Below are 21,966 nucleotides of genomic sequence, written 5' to 3'. Positions count from 1 at the left end.
GATGCAAAAATACTCAACCAAATGCTAGCAAACTGAATGCAACAGCACATTAAAATGATCATACACCATGATCAAGTGGGATTTATCCCAGGGATGCAAGTATCTTTCAGTATCCACAAGTCAATCAATGTGATACACCATATTAACAAATAGAGTAAAAGCCATATGATCATCTCAATAGATGCAGAAAAAGTTTTTGATAAAATTCAACAACCATTTATGGTAAAAATTCTCCTAAAAATGGGCCTAGAGGGAACATACCTCAACATAATAAAGGCCATATATGACAAACCAACAGCTAACATCATACTCAACCGTGAAAAGCTGAAAGTATTCCCTCTAAGATCAGGAACAAGACAGGGATGCCCACTCTTGCCACTTTTAGTCAAAATAGTTTTGTAAGTCCTAGACACAGCAATCAGAGTAGAAAAAGAAAGAAAAGGAGTCTAGATGGGAAAGGAAGAAGTAAAACTGTGACTGTTTGCAGAGGACATGATACTATACATAGAAAATCCTAAAGATGCCATCAGAAAACTACGAGAGCTCATCAATGAATTTGGTAAAGTTGCCTGATACAAAATTAATATACAGAAATCTGTTGCATTTCTATAAACTAACAATGAACTATCAGAAAGAGAAATTAAGGAAATAATCCCATTTACCATCACATCATAAAGAATAAAATGCCTAGGAATAAACCTATCTAAGGCAAAAGACCTGTATTCTGAAAACTATAAGATGCTGATGAAAGAAATTGAAGACAGCACACACAGATGGAAAGATATACCGTGTTCTTGGATTGGAAGAATCAATATTATTAAAATGAGCATACTTTCCAAGGCAATCTACAGACTGAATGCAATCCCTATCAAATTACTAATGGCATTTTTCACAGAACTGGAACAAAAAAATTTTAAATTTGTATGGGAACACAGAAGACCCCAAATAGCCAAAACAATCTTAAAAAAGAAGAATGGAGCTGGAGAAATTACCCTTCCTGACTTCAGACTATACTACAAAGCTACAGTCATCAGAACAGTATGGTACAGACACAAAAATAGACACAGATCAATGGAATAGGGTAGAAAGCCCAGAAATAAACCCATGCATTTATGGTCAATTAATCTACAACAAAGGAGGCAAGAATATACAGTGGAGAAAAGACAGTCTCTTCAATAAGTGGTGCTGGGTAAACTGGACAACTACATGTAAAAGAATGAAATTAGAACATTCTCTAACACCATATACAAAAATAAATTAAAAATGGATTAAAAACTTAAATGTAAGACTGGATACTATAAAACTCTTAGAGGAAAACATAGGCAGAACACTCTTTGACATAAATCATAGCAATATTTTTTGGGATCCGTTTCCTAGAGTAATGGAAACAAAAGCAATAATAAACAAACGGTACCTAATTAAACTTAAAAGCTTTTGTACAGCAAAGGAAACTAAACAAAATGAAAATGCAACCTACGGAATGGGAGAAATATTTGCAAATGATGTGACCAGGAAGGGATTAATTTCCAAAATATAGAAACAGCTCATACAGCTCATTATCACAAAACTCAAACAACCCAATCAAAACTTAAATAGACATTTCTATAGAGAAGACATACTGATGGCCAAGAGGCACGTGAAAAGATGCTCAACATTGCTAATGATTAGAGAATTGCAAATCAGAACTACAGTGAGGTATTCCCTCATAGCAGTTAGAATGGCCATCATCAAAGTCTACAAATAATAAATGCTGGAGAGGATGGGGAGAAAAGGGAACCCTCCTACACTGTTGGTGAGAATGTAAATTGGTGCAGCCACTATGGATACAGGATGGAGGTTCCTTAAAAAACTAAAAATAGAACTACCATATGATCCAGCAACCCCACTGCTGGGCATATATCCAGAGAAAACTCTTAACTTGAACACAGGCACCCCAATGTTCATAGCAGCACTATTTACAACAGCCACGACATGGAAGCAATCTAAATGTCCATGGACAGATGAGTGGATAAAGAAAATATGGTATGTATACACAATGAAATACTACTCAGCCATAAAAAAGAATGAAATAATGCCATTTGCAGCAACGTGGATGGACCTAGAGATTATCATACTAAGTAAGTCAGAGAAAGACAAATATCATATATCACTTATATGTGGAATCTAAAAAAATGATACAGACTTATTTACAAAAGAGAAATAGACTCACAGACATAGAAAACTAACCATTACCAAAGGGGAAAGGGGGATGGAGGGATAAATTAGGAGCTTTGGATTAACAGATATACACTATTATATATAAAATATTGAATAAACAACAAAAACCTGAACAGCACAGGTAAGTATGTTCAATATCTTGTATAAAGGAAAAAATCTGAAAAGGAATATATATGTATAACTGAATCACTTTGCTGTATACCTGAAACATTGTAAATAAACTATACTTCAACAAAAAAAGTCAAAAAAAACAGGATATGTAGTGCCTTCTATTCTTTAGGGAGATTATGTGAAACAGTATAGCATACAGTTAAGAGCACTAATTTTGGAGCTAGGATATTTGGTTCCAGTGTGTGTAGCCACTTTCTGTTATCCGTAGACAAACTACTCAGTCTTTCAGAGGTCAGTTTCTTTATAAAATAGGGAGTATAGACAGTATAGGGTTACTGTGAGGATTTATGTGAAGTCTTAGCACAGTACCTGTACTACAGCACACAATAAATACTGGCCAGATTTATTCTGGTGTACACACATGCCACTGGGATTAGTCCGGATGAAAAAGCCTACTGAAGTAAACCTTCTCCAGGCAGCTCTTTAGGAAACCGCGGGGAGATGGAAAGGCTTCCTGGTCCCCAAGCTTGCCAAGTCAAAGATGCAAAAGCCATCTAAAAAGGGAGGGGACTATTTATTCTTGGCAAGCACTTGCTTAACGACGGGCTCCAGTTGCTGCGTTCCGCGTGTCCACCAGGGGCCGCTCGAACTACCCAGGCTCTGGGCCCAAATCAGGCGACGCCCCGCGCGTGCTCACTCGGTGCCGCGCGCGCCTCTGAACCTCCGCGGACGCCCAAGGTTTCGGCTGCTGCTCCCCTGGTGGCTACCCTTAGCCAAATCTCTTGCGGGTGGGTACGGCAGCTCTTTGGGGACAGAAGTCTTCCCTCTTCGTTGCGCTCTGCTTCGTACTTCGTATTTTGGGCAAATCTGAGAAGGCAGGTATTAGCGCCTCTATTGAGCTGCTACCAGAGAGGTAGGAGAAGGCTGAGCCTGGCGCGGAGTTCGGGCTGACTGGGGCCTAGGCCCGTGAAACGCCGTCGCTGCCCGGATGTTGCGATGGCTGATCGGGGGAGGCCGAGAACCTCAGGGACTGGCCGAGGTAAACACCGGGGTGGACCCTGCCTGACACCGCAGAGGCTTTGCTTGCCGGAGCTGTCGCTTGTGTGAGCCGGGCTCTTGACCGGATGAGGGAGACCCGGCGGAGGCGGGGCCTGCGGGTTGCGAGGGCGGGGTCGGCGGGGTTGGCGGGGTCGCGGTGGTGGATTGCGGGGGCTCTTTCCCTGAGAGGTAAATACATGTTCCACTAGGTGTGGAAACTGAAACTGACGTAGTTCAGCAACAGGCTCAAGGACGCTTAACTGGTCTCCCCACGTAAACCAGTCTCATTTCAATAGAAAAAGTATCCGGTTTGGTAGAGACTACGAAACTGTGACTGCATATTTACACTTCTGGTTTGTGTGATATGGTGTCGCTTCCCAACATCAACTGATGCTTGCTCATGGAATATGAAATTAATTTGACTATTTATACAGAACCAAAAATATAATTATTTTAAAAAATAAATTTGCTTAAAAATAAAAAAAATTATATTTTAGCTGCTATTTTGGGTTCCATAGTCACACTTTCTTCATGGGACTGAATAACTGACCAGACTAATGAGATTTACATTTGAAATGTTGCGAATAAAATAATTTTGGAACCTGAAAAGTGTCGAGGTCTGGAATTTATTTCATATGCCACTGAAGAATAGAATTTGTGTTGGATTCCCTTTTATTTTTCATAGAAAATATTTGTTTTGATTGTTAAAAAAAAACTTGGGTGGTTGTAAGCAGCTTTACTTCTCCGTTTTAACTTCCTCATATTTTTGCAGTTGAGGCTTATTGTCTAATTTTTAAGAAGTATTTCTTATATAAAATTAGGCTTATTTAAGATAGGCTTAAATTCTAAAGGTTATGAAAGAATTGTGGGAAAGTGACTGGTCCATTTGTGATATATATGACAATTATGTATTAACCCGATTATTTGATTAGTTATAGAATTTGATTAACTAATTCTGCCGTGCTTGGCAAGCTTTCATTTGGGGGAAGTGGTATACAGTTTTCAGATTTCTTGTCTTTGCTTTTCTCATCAGAACCACTGCTAGAAGGGAGATGGGATAAATAAAAATTTACTGCTTTGAGGGTGAATTTAAAAAAAAAAATTCATGCGTGTTAAATTGTACATTTCTTCATGTAAAAGTACTTCAGTTTTAGAACTGCTGTGAATCTGTACATTATTAGGACCAAAGATTTTCCCCTAATTATGCAAGAACTTTGTATCCAGGCTTCTAGTTTAAGCAGTGTTTGTCTGCTGGGATGATTTTGCCCCTTAGAGGACATTTGGCAATGTCCAGAGATATTTTTGATTGTCACGATTTGGGGGTGGGGGGAGAGGTTGGATTTCTATTGGCATCTAGTGTGTAGAAGCCAGGGATGATGTTGAGCATCCTTCAATGCACAGGAAAGCCCTCAACAAAAGAATTACCTAGTCCAAAACGTCAGTAGTGTCAAGTTTGAGAAACTGCAGTTCAGAGGTTAAGAACACAGGTTTTTATCATGAAATAGTACTGGGTTTGACTATAGAAATGGGGTTGATAAGATCTACCTTACAGAATTATTGGGTGAGTTATAAGCCATATGTGCTTTACACAGTGTGTGGCATATGGACTGCCACCCATATGTTTGCAAATAGGGATGAAGGTGTGTAGGTTTAGGACTGAGCTTACTACTCTGTATATGTTACCAGTTATCTTTATCAATATTATTGTCTGAAGTTGAATTTATTGAATTCATTGACTGAATTATTTCATTTCTTCCTTTATTCATTCAGTAAACGCGTTGAGTGCCTATAATGGGGTAGGCACTGTTTTAGTCTATATTTTACCCCTTTGACCTTCAGTTTTGTTTCTGCCAAGTTTTAATTGACAAACACCCATCCTAAAATATTTTGTTGGTTTGGCCCATTGATTATTTAGGTCAGGTTTATTGAGGTGTAATTTCCATAAAACAAAATATACCCTTTAAAAATTTATTTTGAGTTCAAAATTTTAAATTTATGATGTGGATTTGTGGTAAGAGAAATGTTTTATGTTAAATTGGCAGTTACTTGATATTAGGGGAAATAATATATAGTATTAGAACATAATATCTTACAGTTTTTTAAAACTTGTGTTCTTAAATGCATACCATGTGTTTTATTCGAATGTGGTCTTTTATCATAAATCATTTTATCTCTTTTTTTCTCTCTTTTTTTCCCCCCATTACAAGAAATCTCCTTTACAGACAATAGGTGAAGAACAAACCCAGAACCCCTACACTGAACTGCTTGTACTGAAAGCTCATCATGATATTGTACGGTTTCTGGTACAGTTAGATGATTACAGGTAAGAAACTCTAGTTTTCCAATTGACTGCTGTTTGGAAAGAGTTTTTAGGGAATTGTATGTTAAAAACAACTTCAAAATTAATCCAGCTTTTCTAAAAATTTCAAAACTGATCATTAATAACATTTAGTAGAAATTGACCTCTGCCTCTTGATGAAATATGTGTCTGAAATCTTTTTGCCCAAAAGTCGGGATATCGTTTCTGGTGATTTTATGGTTATTTTTGTTTGTTTCAGGTTTTGTTTTGTTTTTTTTTTTTTTTTGGTCTTTTTGAATACTCACAAATATATTCTCATTAGTTTAAAGGAAGTGTATGACTTTAAAATGTTGATGAGACTTTTAACTGTATATTAAGGTGAAGCTAAATTTGAGAACCAATATGGGAAATGTTTAAATATCAGGTACCTTCCAGGAATGTACTGTTTTTAGTGGAAGGTAAGGTAAGTATTTAATCTGGATTTTTTGTTATTTGTGAAACCCTTTAAAATGTACATTATTCTGTATTTCCTTGCTAACATGTATAATGTTGTGTTTAATATATTTGCTAATAGAGATGAAAGTGTGTAGGTCTTAGAACTGTAGATTTAGCTTATTATTGATCTGTATATCTGTCTTATTAAGACTTTGTTCAACTATACGCTTATCCTTTGTAGCCTTAATAACATATTACACAATTACACAATTAATTGTGTAACTGTATAATATTTATCTTCCTCTCTAGATGAGAGTGAGGGCCATGTTTTTTTTTTATTCACCACAGTATCTTTAGTATCTGGCACAGTGCCTTACATGTAGCAGGTTATTAATAGTTGTTAAATGAATGACTCCCTCAACTATTACGTGTACATGTTGCATGCCATCCTAACTCTCTAACTCCACTTTTCTTGTCCTTATCAGTTATTCCCCTATCATCTCTTAATTTTCTCTTTTGCCTTTGATACTGTCTTTTTTTCCTTCCATTTTTGACTCAGTGGGTGACTGCTACTGTGATTATTTCTAATTCTCACTATCACTGCTGATGTGTTTTAACCTTGTCTTCTCTTTGCTCTTTTTATGTTTTTGGTATTTAGTTGCTTTTCCCATGTGCAGTGCAATTCTGGCACTACCTGGAGTTAGGTTGAATTTTAAAGGTTAAGGGCACAGTCGTGTACAACAGTCCCTTCACCTCAGTCACAGCTGCAATCTCCAGGGTTCCCAGGCCACCTGCACTTCTGACCAATTAGCTACAAATTCCTACTACCCCCTCAGGTTTGATTATTCTCTAGAATGACTAACAGAACTCAGGAAAGCACTATACTTATGATTACAGTTTTATTATAAAGGATATGATCAGGACTAGCCAAATGTAGAGATGCATAGGGCAAGGTCTAGGAGGGTCCCAAATGTAAGGCTTCTGTGTCCTCAGGACACATCACCCTTTCAGCACATCAATGCATATCACCAATGAGGAAGCTCACTCAAGCTCTGGGTGTCAAGAGTTTTTATTGGGGTTTCATTACATGGGAATGATTGTTTCAGCCTCATGATTGAACTCAATTTCCAGCCCTTCTCTCCCTGCCATCCCCTCCCTGCTCCCCCAGGTTGGGAGGTCAGGATGATATCCCATGGCTCAAAGCCCCAACCCTCTAATTGCATGGTTCATATTCCCCACATGGCCAGTCCCCATCCTTAAATTGTCTAGGGGTCCACCATGAGTCATCTCATTAGCATAAACTCAGATGAGCTCTGAGGGGCCCAGCTCTCTTTTAGAAACCAGGGACAAGTCCAGCCAAATTATTATGAAAATATGCTCCTCAACTTTTGCTTGAAAGGATTTGCCTTTTTTTATATTACTAGCCTATTAACACAATTTTCATGTTGTGATGTGAGCCAACCAAATTATAGCATGTCAACCATAGTATAATAATCTTCAGCCTTTTTGGTAATACTTACTGTTGCTATGTCCTAAGAGACATTTACTTATTTATTTAGTCAGTCATTTTTGAAACTAAACATTTTTGGAAAGATAGGACATTTGGACAACTAAAGTTTTCTTGTACCATCTTTTACCATTGTAAGATGCTATGTAAATTAAAAAAAAACCAGAATGATTTCTTAGACCATAATCCCTAATATTTGGGCTTTAAGGAGTCCTCAAATAGTTTTGTCTAAGAAAGCTAAATACAAAATATACAGTATACTTTCAGGATGTGGTCTTTAAATTTTTTTTTAATAGATTAACTGTTAAGATTCCATGTTGATTGCTATCTGTCCTTTAAAATGTCTTCTTGATTATTCTTACTACATAGTTAGAAGAATCTGCAGAAAAGGCCATCTTGTAGAGTAATGATCATTGTACAGGTACTGATATTTGATTACCTTTTCCCAAAGTGGTGCTTGTGTATACTTCAGTTATTCAATGATATAGTAAATGTTACGTAAACAGTAAAAAGCTGTAGATGAGTATATCAGTTATCTGTTGTCCTTGTCAAATATCAGCCCAAATTTAGTAGTTTAAAACAAACGCTATTTATTTATTTCACTATTCTGTGGGATGGCATTTGGGTTAGGCTCAGCTGGGTGGGTTCTTTTGTCTCTGCTGGGATCAGCAGATCTTGGTTAGGTTCACTTATGCTTTTGTGGTCACCAGGTAGATTGGCTGGGGTTGGCAGGTTTATAGTGGTCTCAGCTGGGATGACTGGGGTCTCTCTCCATGTGGTTGCTCAAGTGCTAGTTCACATAGGGATGGAGTTCAAATACCAGCAAAAGGGCAAGCCCCAGTGTAAAACTCTTTCCAAGTCTGTTTTCATCATGTTTGCTGTTGTTTCATGGGCTAAAGCAAGTCAGGAGCTGGTGTGAATTCATTAAGTTGATAAATAAACTCTACCTCTTGATGGGAGAAGCAACTAAATCCTATTGCAAGTGGTGGTGGAAATAGGGAGATTGGTGGCCATGTTTGCTGTATACCACAGTGAATCTAAATGTCTAGAATAGATTTTTTTAAAAAGCCTACTTTTTGGCTTTTGCAGTCAAGTGAACATATTACTACATGAACCACATTTAGTTCTTTGTACTCAAGTCATGACTTTGTCAAAAGTTACATATAATTAGGTATGAAGTTTTTTACTCAGTTGCAGACCTGAAGAACTTTCAATCTGTTTTGTTTTAAAAGATTTAATTCTGTAGTGTACTAGAAAAACAAAACAAAACTGAAAGAGTCATTATTGATAAGGAATACATTTGAAAGTATACAAATGATGTAACTATTATAAATAGTAGAGCTCAGTGTTTTCATTCTTGATTTAATAGTTTAGATAGTTCAGATATCTTTTTACTGTTACATGTGTACATTATATATGCATTGTCAAATTATAGAAATACCTTTCCAGTTTTTAAATAAATATTGTTAAACTTTTTATGTTTTTATTTAGTTTTTATAGACATCACATTCTGGTTTTTTGGTCAGCTGTTGTAATCCAGGTTTCACGCTTCAGGTCTTTAGATAATATCATTTTATTGAGAATTTTGCAGAAGGATTTTCTTGTTTTCTCAGTGGCTCAGCTAAAATCAGTGAGTGGAAAATTTTCTCAGATTGGTTTTTGAAGATACCAAATAAATCCTGTATAACCTAACAGACAGCAGCCTTTTCTTTTCTTCTTTAGTATTTTTTGAACATGAAGTGAGGGTCATATTGATTGGGAGATCACTAAAGAAGGCTAAGCCTCAGCAAGAGTCATCCAAAAAATGGACTGTGCTAAAATTGCATGTAATACTCTAGCATTTGACACATTAAACTAAACTGAGTTCGTAACACATTTTAAGAATAGTTTTCTCTGTTGCTCATTTGACCATCCCTTGCTCCTCCAGGAAACAGACAAGGTTATGTAGGATGGTGATCATGACTGGAAAAGAATCAGATGACCCATGAAATGCCAGACTGAGAACAAAATGTACCTTAGGATGACTGGTGAAGCTGTACATTCACAACAATCTAGACAAACTCAGTACAGTTTGATAATTCACTAACAGCAAACAATGTGTTACATCTTTAAGACAATGTTCTAAAGCTAAGAATATCTTTCTCACTAACACTTAGAGAATAGAAGTCAGGAATCGAGATCATTTAGATCCTCCTAATACCTGGTTTCCCTGGGAAGTAGACAATAAAATGGAATTAAGCATGCAAAAGGTTTATTAGAGAGAAATACCATTGAAGGGAAAAGGGAAGAAGCAGGATTGGACAAGGGGAGCTGTCTCAAACTGTGATGCAGATTTGACAAAGTCTCTGTAAGCCCAATGTGGAGCTCTGGAGGAAGGAATGCTCTTTAGATGAGTCCTGCATTAGGGAAATAACTAGGAGTGTTTAGCCTGCATTGCTTAGACATTGGCTGAGGGCCATCCAAGAATGTGCCCTGGCTTCCACCAACTTGCTTATGTCCCAGGGGCTGGGGGCCAACTGAGATAGTTTGACTTCAACTTGAAAGCTGAAATGGACCCTGAAGTCAACAGCTGGAGGCAGATAACCATATTCCTCATAGCTGGGCAGCAAGTCCTCTCTTGAAGGGGTATCTGCAAGTCAAGATCTATACTGCCTTTCTATACAAACTCTATCTTGAGATCAGTAATGTTGGATGAGAGGACATTTTCTTTATAGAAGAATTCAAGTTAGGAAGAATCATGGAATTGGAATATTATAATTTCGTAACCTCTAATAGAATAACAAATTTAGGCAATGGTTATTGATAGCTGTTAACATCACACACACACAAAAAGATTGTTAGAAATTATATTTCCTGTTGGGGTATATAAATTGCTTATGAAGTGGTCTAACCAAAAAGTCAAATTCAAATATGATTAAGTCTTTAGAGCTCTCAATTTACTAGAAACACAGGGGACAGAGGTGCATATCAAATGACAACACAAGAAGGTAGCTAGCAAAATCCAGACTGTGAGAACTCTGTAAGACAAATGTTTAATTGCAAGGAAAAAAATACATGAAGAAAGAATCAATAGAACAAGATAGACTTTAGAGATCAGTTGCAGTATATGAACCTTATTTAGATCCTGCTTCTAATACACTTAAAAAACATTGTGAGACAGGGAAATTTGATTACACTGTGGTGACATTAAGAAATTAAATGTTAACTTTAGTTGTGATGTAAATATATATTGAAATATTTATTGATGAAATACAGTGACTGGGATTTGCTTCAGAATAATCTGCAAAGGGAGGATTGGCTGTGGTACAGATGAAACAGTATTGGTCATGAGTTGATAATTATTGAAGACACGTTACCTGGAGATTTTTGTTATACTGTTTCCACTTTTATATATACTTAAATTCTTCATGATGAGAAGTTTAAAAATGATACATATTTGATATAGAGGAAAAAAACGCCAATTTAAAAGGTATTTTTGTTTCAGTATAAAATAAAATTTTTTCTTAGATATTATTAGATGTAGGAATCACACAGATGGACATGAACCCATCAGCTTAATAAAGTAATAACTAGCAAAAAGCTGGACTAAAGATTGTAGCTTTGATATACAACCACAGTGGGTTTCCTAATTTTCACCCTGAGTTACGTAGACTTCACTGAATCACGGGTACTGCTGGACATCTGCAAGCCTCCCACTCGGATGTAAGTTTACCTCAAAAATAAGAGCAGACCAGAATGTTGCCTCTTTATGCACAGACAAATCTCAGAGAAAACCCAGAAGGGTCTGAACTGAGCATACTCAATTCATTCTCTTAAACTCATTTATTACATCAGTGGGACAGAGAGAGGCCAAGAACTTTCTCTAGTAGAAGCTGCTTCAGAGACACTTGAGCTCAGAGTAGTGGAGGTTCCCACTAATAGAAGTCACAGGGATTTTTTTGTATTCTAATACTTGTAAACTTGATGTAGTTTAGCTTTCTGTTTGTGATTTGGGGGAGGGGAAAATTTACCAAAGGTTTTACCTTTCCAAATGACCATGGGAACTATGGAATTTTTCCATCTCTATTCTATTTGTGAGACATTCATATTGGAATTGTGTTAATACATATGTATTACTTAATCAAGGAAAAAGAAGTTTTAATGTTCAAGTACATTGTGAAAGAATCAGTGACATCAGTATCTATGGTTCCTGAAAATGCTTTGAAGTTGCCTTTAACTTCTCTTACAAGTCTCTGTCTACAAACTTCTCTAACTTTCTTCAAGTAATTTTAGAATACAAGATAAGTAAAAGTTCATTTTAAGTGAAAATTTTGTTATTTTTTATTTTTGTCTGGTTTCTGGTATTAGCATTTTTCAACTTTACTGCATTGTAAAAACTGTATACTGTTTTAGTTGCATCATGATTAGAAAGTACTTGTGGATTTGGTGGGAAGTTAGTTAACCACAGGGACTTCTGTATTGCCATAATAATACTCTATTATTTTTCCAGTGCTTTATGGTTATGTAAATATTGAATACAGGAAAGTTTATGTTCAGGTTTATGGATTATCTTTTTTATGTCCTTTAAGGTTATGTTTGAATCTGTAGCACCTTTGACTTAATTGAAATAAATTCTCTTGAATAAGGACTATTAAATAAGCATGTAGGTAATGGACATAGGAATTACTTGTGGAAATATTTTATTTTATACAAATCTTTGTGAACCTTTGCTATACTTTAAGCCCACAGTTGGCAAGAATGAGAGTGCTTTCTCTGAGCTGTCCAAAGAAAGGTGTTTAAAGGAAATGATTTCTATAAATTGAAATGAGTATAACTGAGAATTCTCAATGGATTCATAATTTGGACCCTGTAGCATTCCATAATAATGTAGACTGTGAGCTCTTCAAGGGCAAGAACTATCTCATTGATCTTTACCCTCAGGATCAAGCATATAGATACACAAAGTTAATGCTTAATATATAGTTAATGCTTAATATTTCTTGAATGAGTGGATCATTGACTCTCACAATTAATTTAATTCTCATAATGAGGGGAAGAGAGGATGGAACATTCTAGAAGCTCTGCTATAGGTCTTCATTAAATCACACTTCATGTTTTTAAACTTTTTTCATGCGTATAGTTTTTGCTTAGTCATTTAATTAAATGTCATTAAATTAAATGTACAGTCTCAGTGAGTATTTTTAAAGAGTTGGTTTCAAGTTGAGAAAACTTGAAGGTTATGCATAAGAATGGGACAGGAAAATGAAAAAATAAAAGGAATTTATTTTTCTATGTGGTGAGATTCTGGGCTTTACATATTTTGAATTTCTAGTTTTGTTTTGACAATATGTTGGTATATTAGTCATGATTGAAGGGACAAGTGAGGTTACATTAATACTATTAATCTATTTTACAGAGCCCTTTTAACACTTAAGTGTTTGCTTATTCATTTATTTACTGAAAAAGCATTTCTTTAGTCCTTTAAACCTGCTAGACATAATCAGAAATTTGTTGGACTAGAAAGTACCATATTAGAAAGATCAATAAATACGACAATTACTAAATTTCATTGATTCTAAAAAGCCTATTTTTTCCTATTGTAACATCTTTAAAATTTGGATACATCATATAATTGATGGTGTCTTTCATTAATAATTGACATCGTTTTTTCCTTAATAGTACATAAAATAATAGTATGTCTTATATTTGATGAAATATAGTACATTTCTAAACAATCACTAAGTTTTAAGATCTTGAATCAAGAACAACATGTAATTGATCTTGGCATTTCCCTAACACATGACATAAAATCTCACTAAATACATTTTGTGCTAATCAGTAAAGAAGGATTTCTCTTAAAATCTTATCTTTAGATTTGAATCTTTGGATTCTATTAATTTAGAGTGTTTAAAATTTTTTTTGGTATATTATTATATGACAGTATAGCCACTATTCTTCCTTCCATTGACTAGATTAAACCTTATTGACATCTTAATTACTTCTTTTTTATGGTTCATTACTTCTTTTAATCAATTACAGTGTATCTTACTGTTAGGGATTCTTGAGTTGAATTTTCATTTCTGAAAATTTGGAGATGGCTGGAGTGTGTGCTTGACTGATGAGGATAAACTGATTTAGTTTAAGATAAACTGATATAGTGCTACTAGTTTTCAGTTATTCATCCTAGGAGAATGGATAATTGTAATTTGCAAATGATCTCCCACCCTTTTATTAGTTAGTTTGTGATTGGTACTAATATGTAGCAAAGTCATACTGGTTTACATTTTAAAGCTTCATGTTTCCTCTTTAGAGCAGGTAATAAGAAATACTGGAATGGCAAAAAAAAAAACAAACCCCAAAACAATAGAATATATGAGAATTGAAAAGCCTGAATAATATACACACTGGGTAATTGACCTCTGAACAATTAAAAAAAAAAAAGGCCTGTGATTTCATGCATTACTGTTGAGTGTTGTTTAGATTTAACTTTTGTTCACCACTGATTGAATTAAAGTTTGAGGTGAAATGCTCTGTATCTCATTTCTAAACTCTCAACCGTTCAGTCATCTCTCATTGTGAAGTCATGAGATTCAGACATGATAAAACAATAATGAGAAGTTAGCAATCAGGGTTAGAAAAAAGTATGTATTTTAAACCTGCACTCTTCTAAAAGGGAGAAAAGCAATTATAAGAGTTTCAAGAATCAATAGAAATTGATGTTTTATACCAAAGAAATCTTAAGACCTTGAGTTCTGCCCACCCCACCATCATGATACAAATAAAAAGAAATCAGTAGGCCTAGAAACATAAGCTATTAAAGATTTACATCCAGCAACTATTTTTGATACTCAAGGCATTGTTTAGTGTTTTGATTCAGAAAATCTATGTAATTAAACATAAGAAATTACATTTTAAAATATAAAATGATTGTTTTCTTTTTAGTCTCCATATCTTTTATATTTCATTTTGAAAATAAAATAAATGTTAGGTATGGATTTTAAAATAATTCTTTGTGTGATTTCTGTCTAGTTAACTAAGACGTTTTAAAGGTCCTTTCTGTTAAAAAGATACGTAGCTCTATATTAAAAAATTACTAACGGACTTTGTCAGACTGTATTAGGCCAGTTTCCCATCTCCTGGATAATCTCTTAGCTCCTGCAGTAGAAGATTTAAGCAAAGGATTTTGAAACGAGTGCTGGGTATGGGAATTGTCAGAGCCAGTGAAGACAATAGCTATTTGTGAGGCTTTGAAACTGAGCATGAGAAATTGGAACTTGAAGCTCAGTTTGGAGTGTTAAGGAAAGTGTTACATGACTGAAGTAGCGAGATTATATGGATATCTATAGGGTAAAATTCAATAGAACAGATACTCTAAGGAACAAAGTAATTCTTGTGTCCTAATGTATCACTTCTCTGCTTTTCTCCCAATGACACACATAAGGCTTAACAATGATTACTTTAATGAAGCTCTTCAAGGCATGCCCAGATTTTTGTGAAAACACACTAACAGTCTTGCAAGGAAGTAACACGTTTTCTAAATGCCATAGCTGCTAACGGAGTACCATTTATTAGTGCTTGTTAACCATAACCGCATGCAGTTCATAGCTGGCTCTCTATAATACCACTTCTTTCTCTCCTATTCAGAAAAGCAAACCTTGAATTCAAGTGAATGGAAATGATATTATGGGAACAACTGAATTGATTTTGTTTCCTTAAAGTATCATTAACAGCTCTGCAGTGACCTAAGTGGGAAGGGAATCTAAAGAAGAGTGGATATATGTTTAACTGATTCACTTCATTGTACTGTAGAAACTAATAAACATGGTAAAGCAACTATATACTCCAATTAAAAAAAATCATTTACAAACTTGTGTACTACATTATTAATAACAAGTTACTTGACATGCTTACAATGTGATTGCTGTACACCACTGTGTGGGGACACTGCTTGAGAGTAATGTTTGATTTTATTATAATGCAGGCACTATGATGAATAATCCTGTGCCAGTGATTTTTCTTGATAGTGTTTGTGTCATGGTTATCTTCTGCTCTACAAAATATAGATGATTGTTCCTTGACATGTAGTGAATGGGTGGTAAAGAGGAGAGAGAAGCTATAATTTAGTTCATCACAGCTCTTTTTTCATGCCATGAAGCAAACTTACCTTTACCTCTTTTCATTTCAAGAATTTTCGCTGAAAAAAACAAAACAAAACAAAAACCAAACCTTCCAAACCAAAGAACGCAGTATTTATGTGGGAAGACCACAGAGCTGAGGGGAGCAAAGGAGAGAAACTGGCTTTAAATAGTAGAGTTAAAATATCTAAATATCTTTACCTAGAAAGTAAGGAATCTAAGGACATGATTCCTATGTTCCACTCCTAGAATATCACTTCCTGTCACTGTAGCTTTTCCTCAGCTTGGTTTCATGTCACTTAAGTCAGGGTTTAATCATTATAATTTTAAAGCAAGGAAGGACTTTAAAGATCATTGATAGATCTCCCTTATTCTTAGTCTAGCAGTTTATTCATTTTAACTCTCTGAATGGTCTTATTTATCTTTGGATTCTCAGTACCTGGCACAAAACTTAGAAGGTATTCTGTAAATATTTGTTAAATTAGCTTAAAGAACTTAATCTGTATTGATACTAGTAAGTCAAAATACCATTAATAAGGTCTGATGGTATCTTAGTAATCTTAGCACTTAAATGTCATCAGTGATTTTTTTTTTTCTTGACCTTTTTTCTCTAACCAGATTTGCATCTGCTGGTGATGATGGAATTGTAGTTGTGTGGAATGCCCAGGTGTGTATTGTTTCTATGTGGATTGTGTAATAAAGACATGACTGTATGCATTCATAAACATTATCTGGAGATATACCTGCATATCAGTAGGTTGAGACTAATTAATGCTCGAAAGGGCTGCTTAGGATGAATCCATTTAAAATGAGGACCAATGTTCCATAATAGAGTTTTTTTATTTAAGATTTTTTCCTGATAAACAAATGCTAGATTATGAAAATAAAAGTTTTAATCTTAATTAAACAAAATTTAAGTTATCAGCAACTATGCACTGATTCTGAAAATGAATCAGATGTTGATTTCTGTGGAAGACAGTTTTTCTGTCAGAATCATTTGATAGCATAATATAGCATTCTTATCATGTTTGACTATAATAGTAATGTAATAAAAGGTTTATTTTTTCAAAAATATTTAAGGCTTTACCAAATTTCTCTAGGACTTCTCTTCTGATCCTTGGATTCTCAAATTATTCTCTTTTGAAGCATTTATCTTCTTGCCCTTGTTTGGGTTGTTATCTGGTCTGACTCAGTCAAGATCCTCATTTTTCGGTGGCTTTGCCTGTGATTAAAGCAGTTTTTTTAACATTATGTTCATCACGTACATCATGAAATCCTGCAACCTTGGAGAGATTTGCAATTTATCTTATATTTACATTGCATTTTTGTAAGTTTACTACTTGGGAAATCAGTGAGAAACTGATAGGTGAAGACATTGGATAGATGGGAATAGCTGTTGATGTTAGAGAGAAGTAGAGTCCATACTGACTTTACGAATGGTTGATACATTACTGGATATATATATCCAATTGTTGTTACTGTTATGCTGACTTTTATTTTCTTCCACAGCGTTATAACTGTGAAGACTTAGATAACAGATGCTTGCATAGTGAAGACTCCTTATTTTTTTCCTGCTGATTAAGTTACTGATATTTTTATGCTTAATTTACACAGTTATAATCTTAAAACCATATGGAAAGAATACTCCTTTAAACTTCCTATAACAATCTGCTAAAAATTAGTATTTTCTATTAGAAAATAATTAAAATTAGTTATAGCTACTCTTTTAGCACCTAATGTTTAGATACTATTTGATTGTTTAAAGTTAAATTGTAAAATCTAAGTAATTTCAGATGGAATGTGTATATTTTCTACCTGGTGATTTTTCTTAATGTTGTCATTTAAGATTATTTGAGTTATGAAATATGAAGTACTATTAACATTTTATTGATATTTCAGACAGGAGAAAAACTTTTGGAACTCAATGGACACACGCAAAAGATAACAGCTATTATTACATTTCCTTCTTTGGAAGCTTGTGAAGAAAAAAATCAACTGATCTTGACAGCCTCTGCTGACAGAACAGTTATTATATCCTTAAATCTAGAACCAAGTGACATAGCTATGGTGATCCAAGGGACCAGTACATATGTTATTAGTCTTTATCCTCTTGGGGTCTGTCTGTACATTCTGTTTTAGCAAAAATGATTTTGTTCTAGCCTTCATAAGACAGTTAATAGTATTAGACGTCTGAAAAGTATTAGACTGGAAATTGCAAGTTAAGGCTTATTGTTGTTGGAAACTTCATAACTAAAGCTGTTTTTTTCAGAGTTACTATTATATCAAATTACATAAAACAGAGGAAATGGGAGAATGTGGGCTTAAAAATATTTATCATCTCAAATTGCTTTTCAATTTAGAGAAAGATGAGTTGAACTGGAGAATAATTCACTTTTTTTTTTCCTGTTCATTGTACAGCAAAAGAAACTTAATGGCCCCAACCCATAAGAACTTTTTGAGAATCTGAGTCTGGCAGAAAAGCAAATTACCATCTGCTCAGTGTTTAATATATTTAGTATTTTATTTTATTTTATTTTTATTTTTGGCTGAGTTGGGTCTTCGTTGCTGCGCGCGGGCTTTCTCTAGTTGTGGTGAGCAGGGGCTACTCTTTGTTGCGGTGCGTGGGCTTCTCATTGCGGTGGCTTCTCTTGCTGTGGAGGACGGGCTGTAGGTGCATGGGCTTCAGTAGTTGCAGCACACAGGCTCAGTAGTTGTGGCACACAGGCTTAGCTGCTCTGCAGCATGTGAGATTTTCTCAGACCAGGGATCAAACCCATGTCCCCTGCATTGGCAGGCAGATTCTTTTTTTTAATATTTATGTTTCCTTTGCCTTTTTAAAAAAAATTTATTTATTTTTGGTTGCATTGGGTCTTTGTTGCTGCGCGCAGGCTTTCTCTAGTTGTGGCGAGCGGGGGCTACTCTTCGTTACAGTGCGCGGGCTTCTCATTGCCGTGGCTTCTCTTGTTGCGGAGCACGGGCTCTAGGCGCGTGGGCTTCAGTAGTTGTGGCTTGCGGGCTCTAGAGCACAGGCTCAGTAGTTATGGCGCACGGGCTTAGTTGCTCCACGGCATGTGGGATCTTCCTGGACCAGGGATTGAATCCATGTCCCCTGCATTGGCAGGCGGATTCTTAACCACTGCACCACCAGGAAGCCCCATATTTAGTATTTTAAAACAATTAAAAAATGTAAATGATCATTCCTCCCCATACTTTTAGTTGAAAATTTAAGATGCAGTAGCCATAGTAAAGTGTTATAAATTGCTTATATGTGCTAGGCATTGTTCTATTTTACATTTATTAACCCATTTAATCCTTATAATAAGTATTTCTATTATTTTCATTTACAAATAAGAAAAGAGAGGCGCAGAGAGGTTAAGTAACTTGCCCAAGGTCATGCAGGAGTATAGGGCAGAAGGCAACAGACTGACTGCAGAGTCAGAGCTCTGAATCACTATGTAATACTGCTTTCATAAAATATTTTTCTTAAACAGATTTAGCCCTTTTATATTTGTATGTGGAATTGGGTCTGTGAAAGCCATAGCTCAATGCTATGGAAAGCTAATCTTTCATTACTTTTTTTTTTTTAAGGTATCATAGATTAACTTTAAAAAGTCTATGCTTATCTGAGAATTCTATTTAAATAGCTTCAAGCATTACTGAAGTAAGTTTTGGAGTAAGTCCAAAGGTATAGGTGTTTCTTAGGCTTCTGTAGAACCAAGACATAGTTTATGACACACTTTAAATGAGCTCATCAGCTGAAGTGATTTCTAGACAGATTGCCAATAGGTGAAAGAATTTGAAGAAAAGGTTTAAGTGGAGATAAACGATATTTTGTGGTGCTTACAATATTGCATAAACGGGCATAATATGCACTCATATGTTTAGGTCAGAGTAGCTTTACTACTGTTGCTCTGTTGAGGCAAATGTTATTTTATGGACTAAAGGTCTCTTTTTTGGGTTTGTTTTCAGCATCAGTGTAATCTCTGCAAAAATAGAATATCAAATACTTTTTATTAGACTGTTCCTAGGGTACTATGATACTATTTAGAGCCAATTATTAAACTTACTATTACAGTACGGACGTGAGTAGCTGGGACAATATCAGTATCAACTTTAACTGTAAATGATAGTATAGAGTTATTTCCTTTGCTGAATGACGTTTTTTGTTAAAAATAATTTCAGGTTGCTTTGTTGGCAGTTCCTTTTATTCATATGAATTCTAAATTTACCCTGCTTGGGTCTTTGCTGTTAACTAACTTCTTAATTAAATGCTGAGGGTAGACTTTATATCTTTGTCAAGTGATGGTCTTAAGAGTCCACATATTTATTTGTATGCAAATGTGTTCTCAGATATGATATAAAATGTATATCTTACCATAGGAAATGGTATGAAAAATTTGAAAATCATTATGCTCCTTAGGTCAAACTAACCTTGGACATTTTATGAGAGGTCCTCTAATTATTTTAAGTATGTATATAGGTAATAGGAATACACTGTTACTGTCTTCTTTCAATCAAGATAACAGTAGTAAATGATGCCAGGCACATTGAAGGAGCTTTCAGTAAATGTTAATTAATGGGTGTGATAGTTTTTAGTATAAATATTTTATGTTCAATGTTTATTAGATTACGGTAGACTGTTTTGGAGAATAAAACTTTTTATATAGTTGCAATATTTAATGCCTGTAAACATTCAGTATTCAGACCATTCATTTTGTTGGTATTTTCAAATGGTTTGATAGTAAAATTTACCTCAGACTTATTTTAGATTATAAGTCTGCTATGCTAAGTTGATGAATTGATTTTTGTGGTAGTATAAACATGAAATATTTCATGCTTTATATATATTCTATGTAAATGTGTAATATTTGTGATTTATTTATTAGAAAAATTATAATTAAGGTTTTAAAATTCTGCTGAGAAATTATTTCTTAACATAAATTTAGGTATGGGATTGTGATACTGGCAGACAAGTTCAGAAAGTGTCATGCTTCCAGTCTACTGTAAAGGTAAAATCTTAATCAGATACTTTACGGTAATAATCTTTTTGTTTCAGAAAAAATTGTTTAATGATTTAGATGAAATTACTTTTGTAGGTTTCAAAAATTATTTCTTCCACACATACACAGTCATTTGATTCTTCTAAGACTAGATTTTGGGGAGTATATACATTAAATGCTAGAATTTTGAATGTTAAATTAGAGCAAGAGGTGAATCTCTATAGTAAGATAAGGAAAAAGGTAGTACCTAGTATGTTTTTAGTAGGTAATTCTAGGAAGAGATATTACTTTCAAAGTGACTACAGCAATAGCTAGTCTCTTTTTTGTTTGTTTGTTTTAGCTTTGAACTAAAACATGGAGTTATTTGTCCCTCACCGTCTATTTTCTATAAAATGATAAGGGTAAGACATAGCAATTACTTAGTTCCAGAACAAAATCTTTTGTGGCTAATTGGCTGCTACTGTTAGGTTCATTCATTTTATAAACAAATATTAATCGGAGCTTATTACTTGATAGGAACTCTGCTACATGTTGGAGAAACAAACTTGGATAAGACTTGGCTACTTTGATTTCTGTAGAAGAAATTACCTTAAATGTTCTCAGAAAGTACACTGTTTTTCAATAATGTCAACAAGTTTGGGGAAAGATACTAGTAAACTGAAATAGTGTTTCCTCATTTGCTTTGAAGATTACTGATCTCTGTATTGGAGCTAACACTTTCAATGTAAAAAAAAATCAGTGTGCCAATAGTCAAAGTATTTCATTTTTTTTCCTAAAAGGCAGCATCTCTGGTAGCCATCTTATGCTACTATGCTATTCTGATTATCAATTTAGAAAAGTTTCTGGGGAAGAAAGTGCCATTTATTATATACTGGTATCCAATTTTACAATGGACTGTCTTTGAAGAAGTCAATAAAGTATTGACTTGATCAAAATCTCTATGCTTTATGTGAAAAGATGCTCCTATTAAATCCCTCAAAAAATAGTCTTGCTTATTTGACTGAGATCATTAGGATTCAAATGAAAATATATGCATTGAAGGAACAGGGAAGGAGAAAAAATTTAGTGTATTTGGGGGAAATTCCTTTGGTGAGCTGTTTCATGAACTGGTCAGTAAAAAGTATCTTATTTCGGTATGGTGAAAGGACGACTTTATTTTTTAGTGAGCTGCCTCCTTCCCCTTGAAAGTACTTCTTAAAGGGGTTTTACTGTACTGTTAATCAGCTAGATAGTTGTATTTATTCC

The 21,966-nt window shown here is 34.8% G+C and overlaps 1 protein-coding gene across 1 annotated transcript in view; it reads left to right on the top strand.

Annotated features, from left to right (window-relative positions):
- Positions 1 to 3,019: 3,019 nt before the first annotated feature.
- Positions 3,020 to 21,966, top strand: part of WDR41 (WD repeat domain 41) — a 47,036-nt gene continuing 28,089 nt past the window's right edge. The window contains exons 1-5 of the mRNA XM_059916612.1: positions 3,020 to 3,367; positions 5,574 to 5,689; positions 16,340 to 16,388; positions 17,621 to 17,752; positions 20,668 to 20,730. Of these exons, the coding sequence (XP_059772595.1) occupies positions 3,317 to 3,367; positions 5,574 to 5,689; positions 16,340 to 16,388; positions 17,621 to 17,752; positions 20,668 to 20,730 (411 nt within the window). The 5' untranslated portion in view covers positions 3,020 to 3,316. The remainder of the gene's footprint in view (positions 3,368 to 5,573; positions 5,690 to 16,339; positions 16,389 to 17,620; positions 17,753 to 20,667; positions 20,731 to 21,966) is intronic.

This window comes from Balaenoptera ricei, chromosome 3 (assembly GCF_028023285.1).
Source record: "Balaenoptera ricei isolate mBalRic1 chromosome 3, mBalRic1.hap2, whole genome shotgun sequence".
Classification (NCBI taxonomy): domain Eukaryota; kingdom Metazoa; phylum Chordata; class Mammalia; order Artiodactyla; family Balaenopteridae; genus Balaenoptera; species Balaenoptera ricei.
Note: the sequence above shows the minus strand (reverse complement) of the source record. Positions and strands in the feature narration are given on the sequence as shown.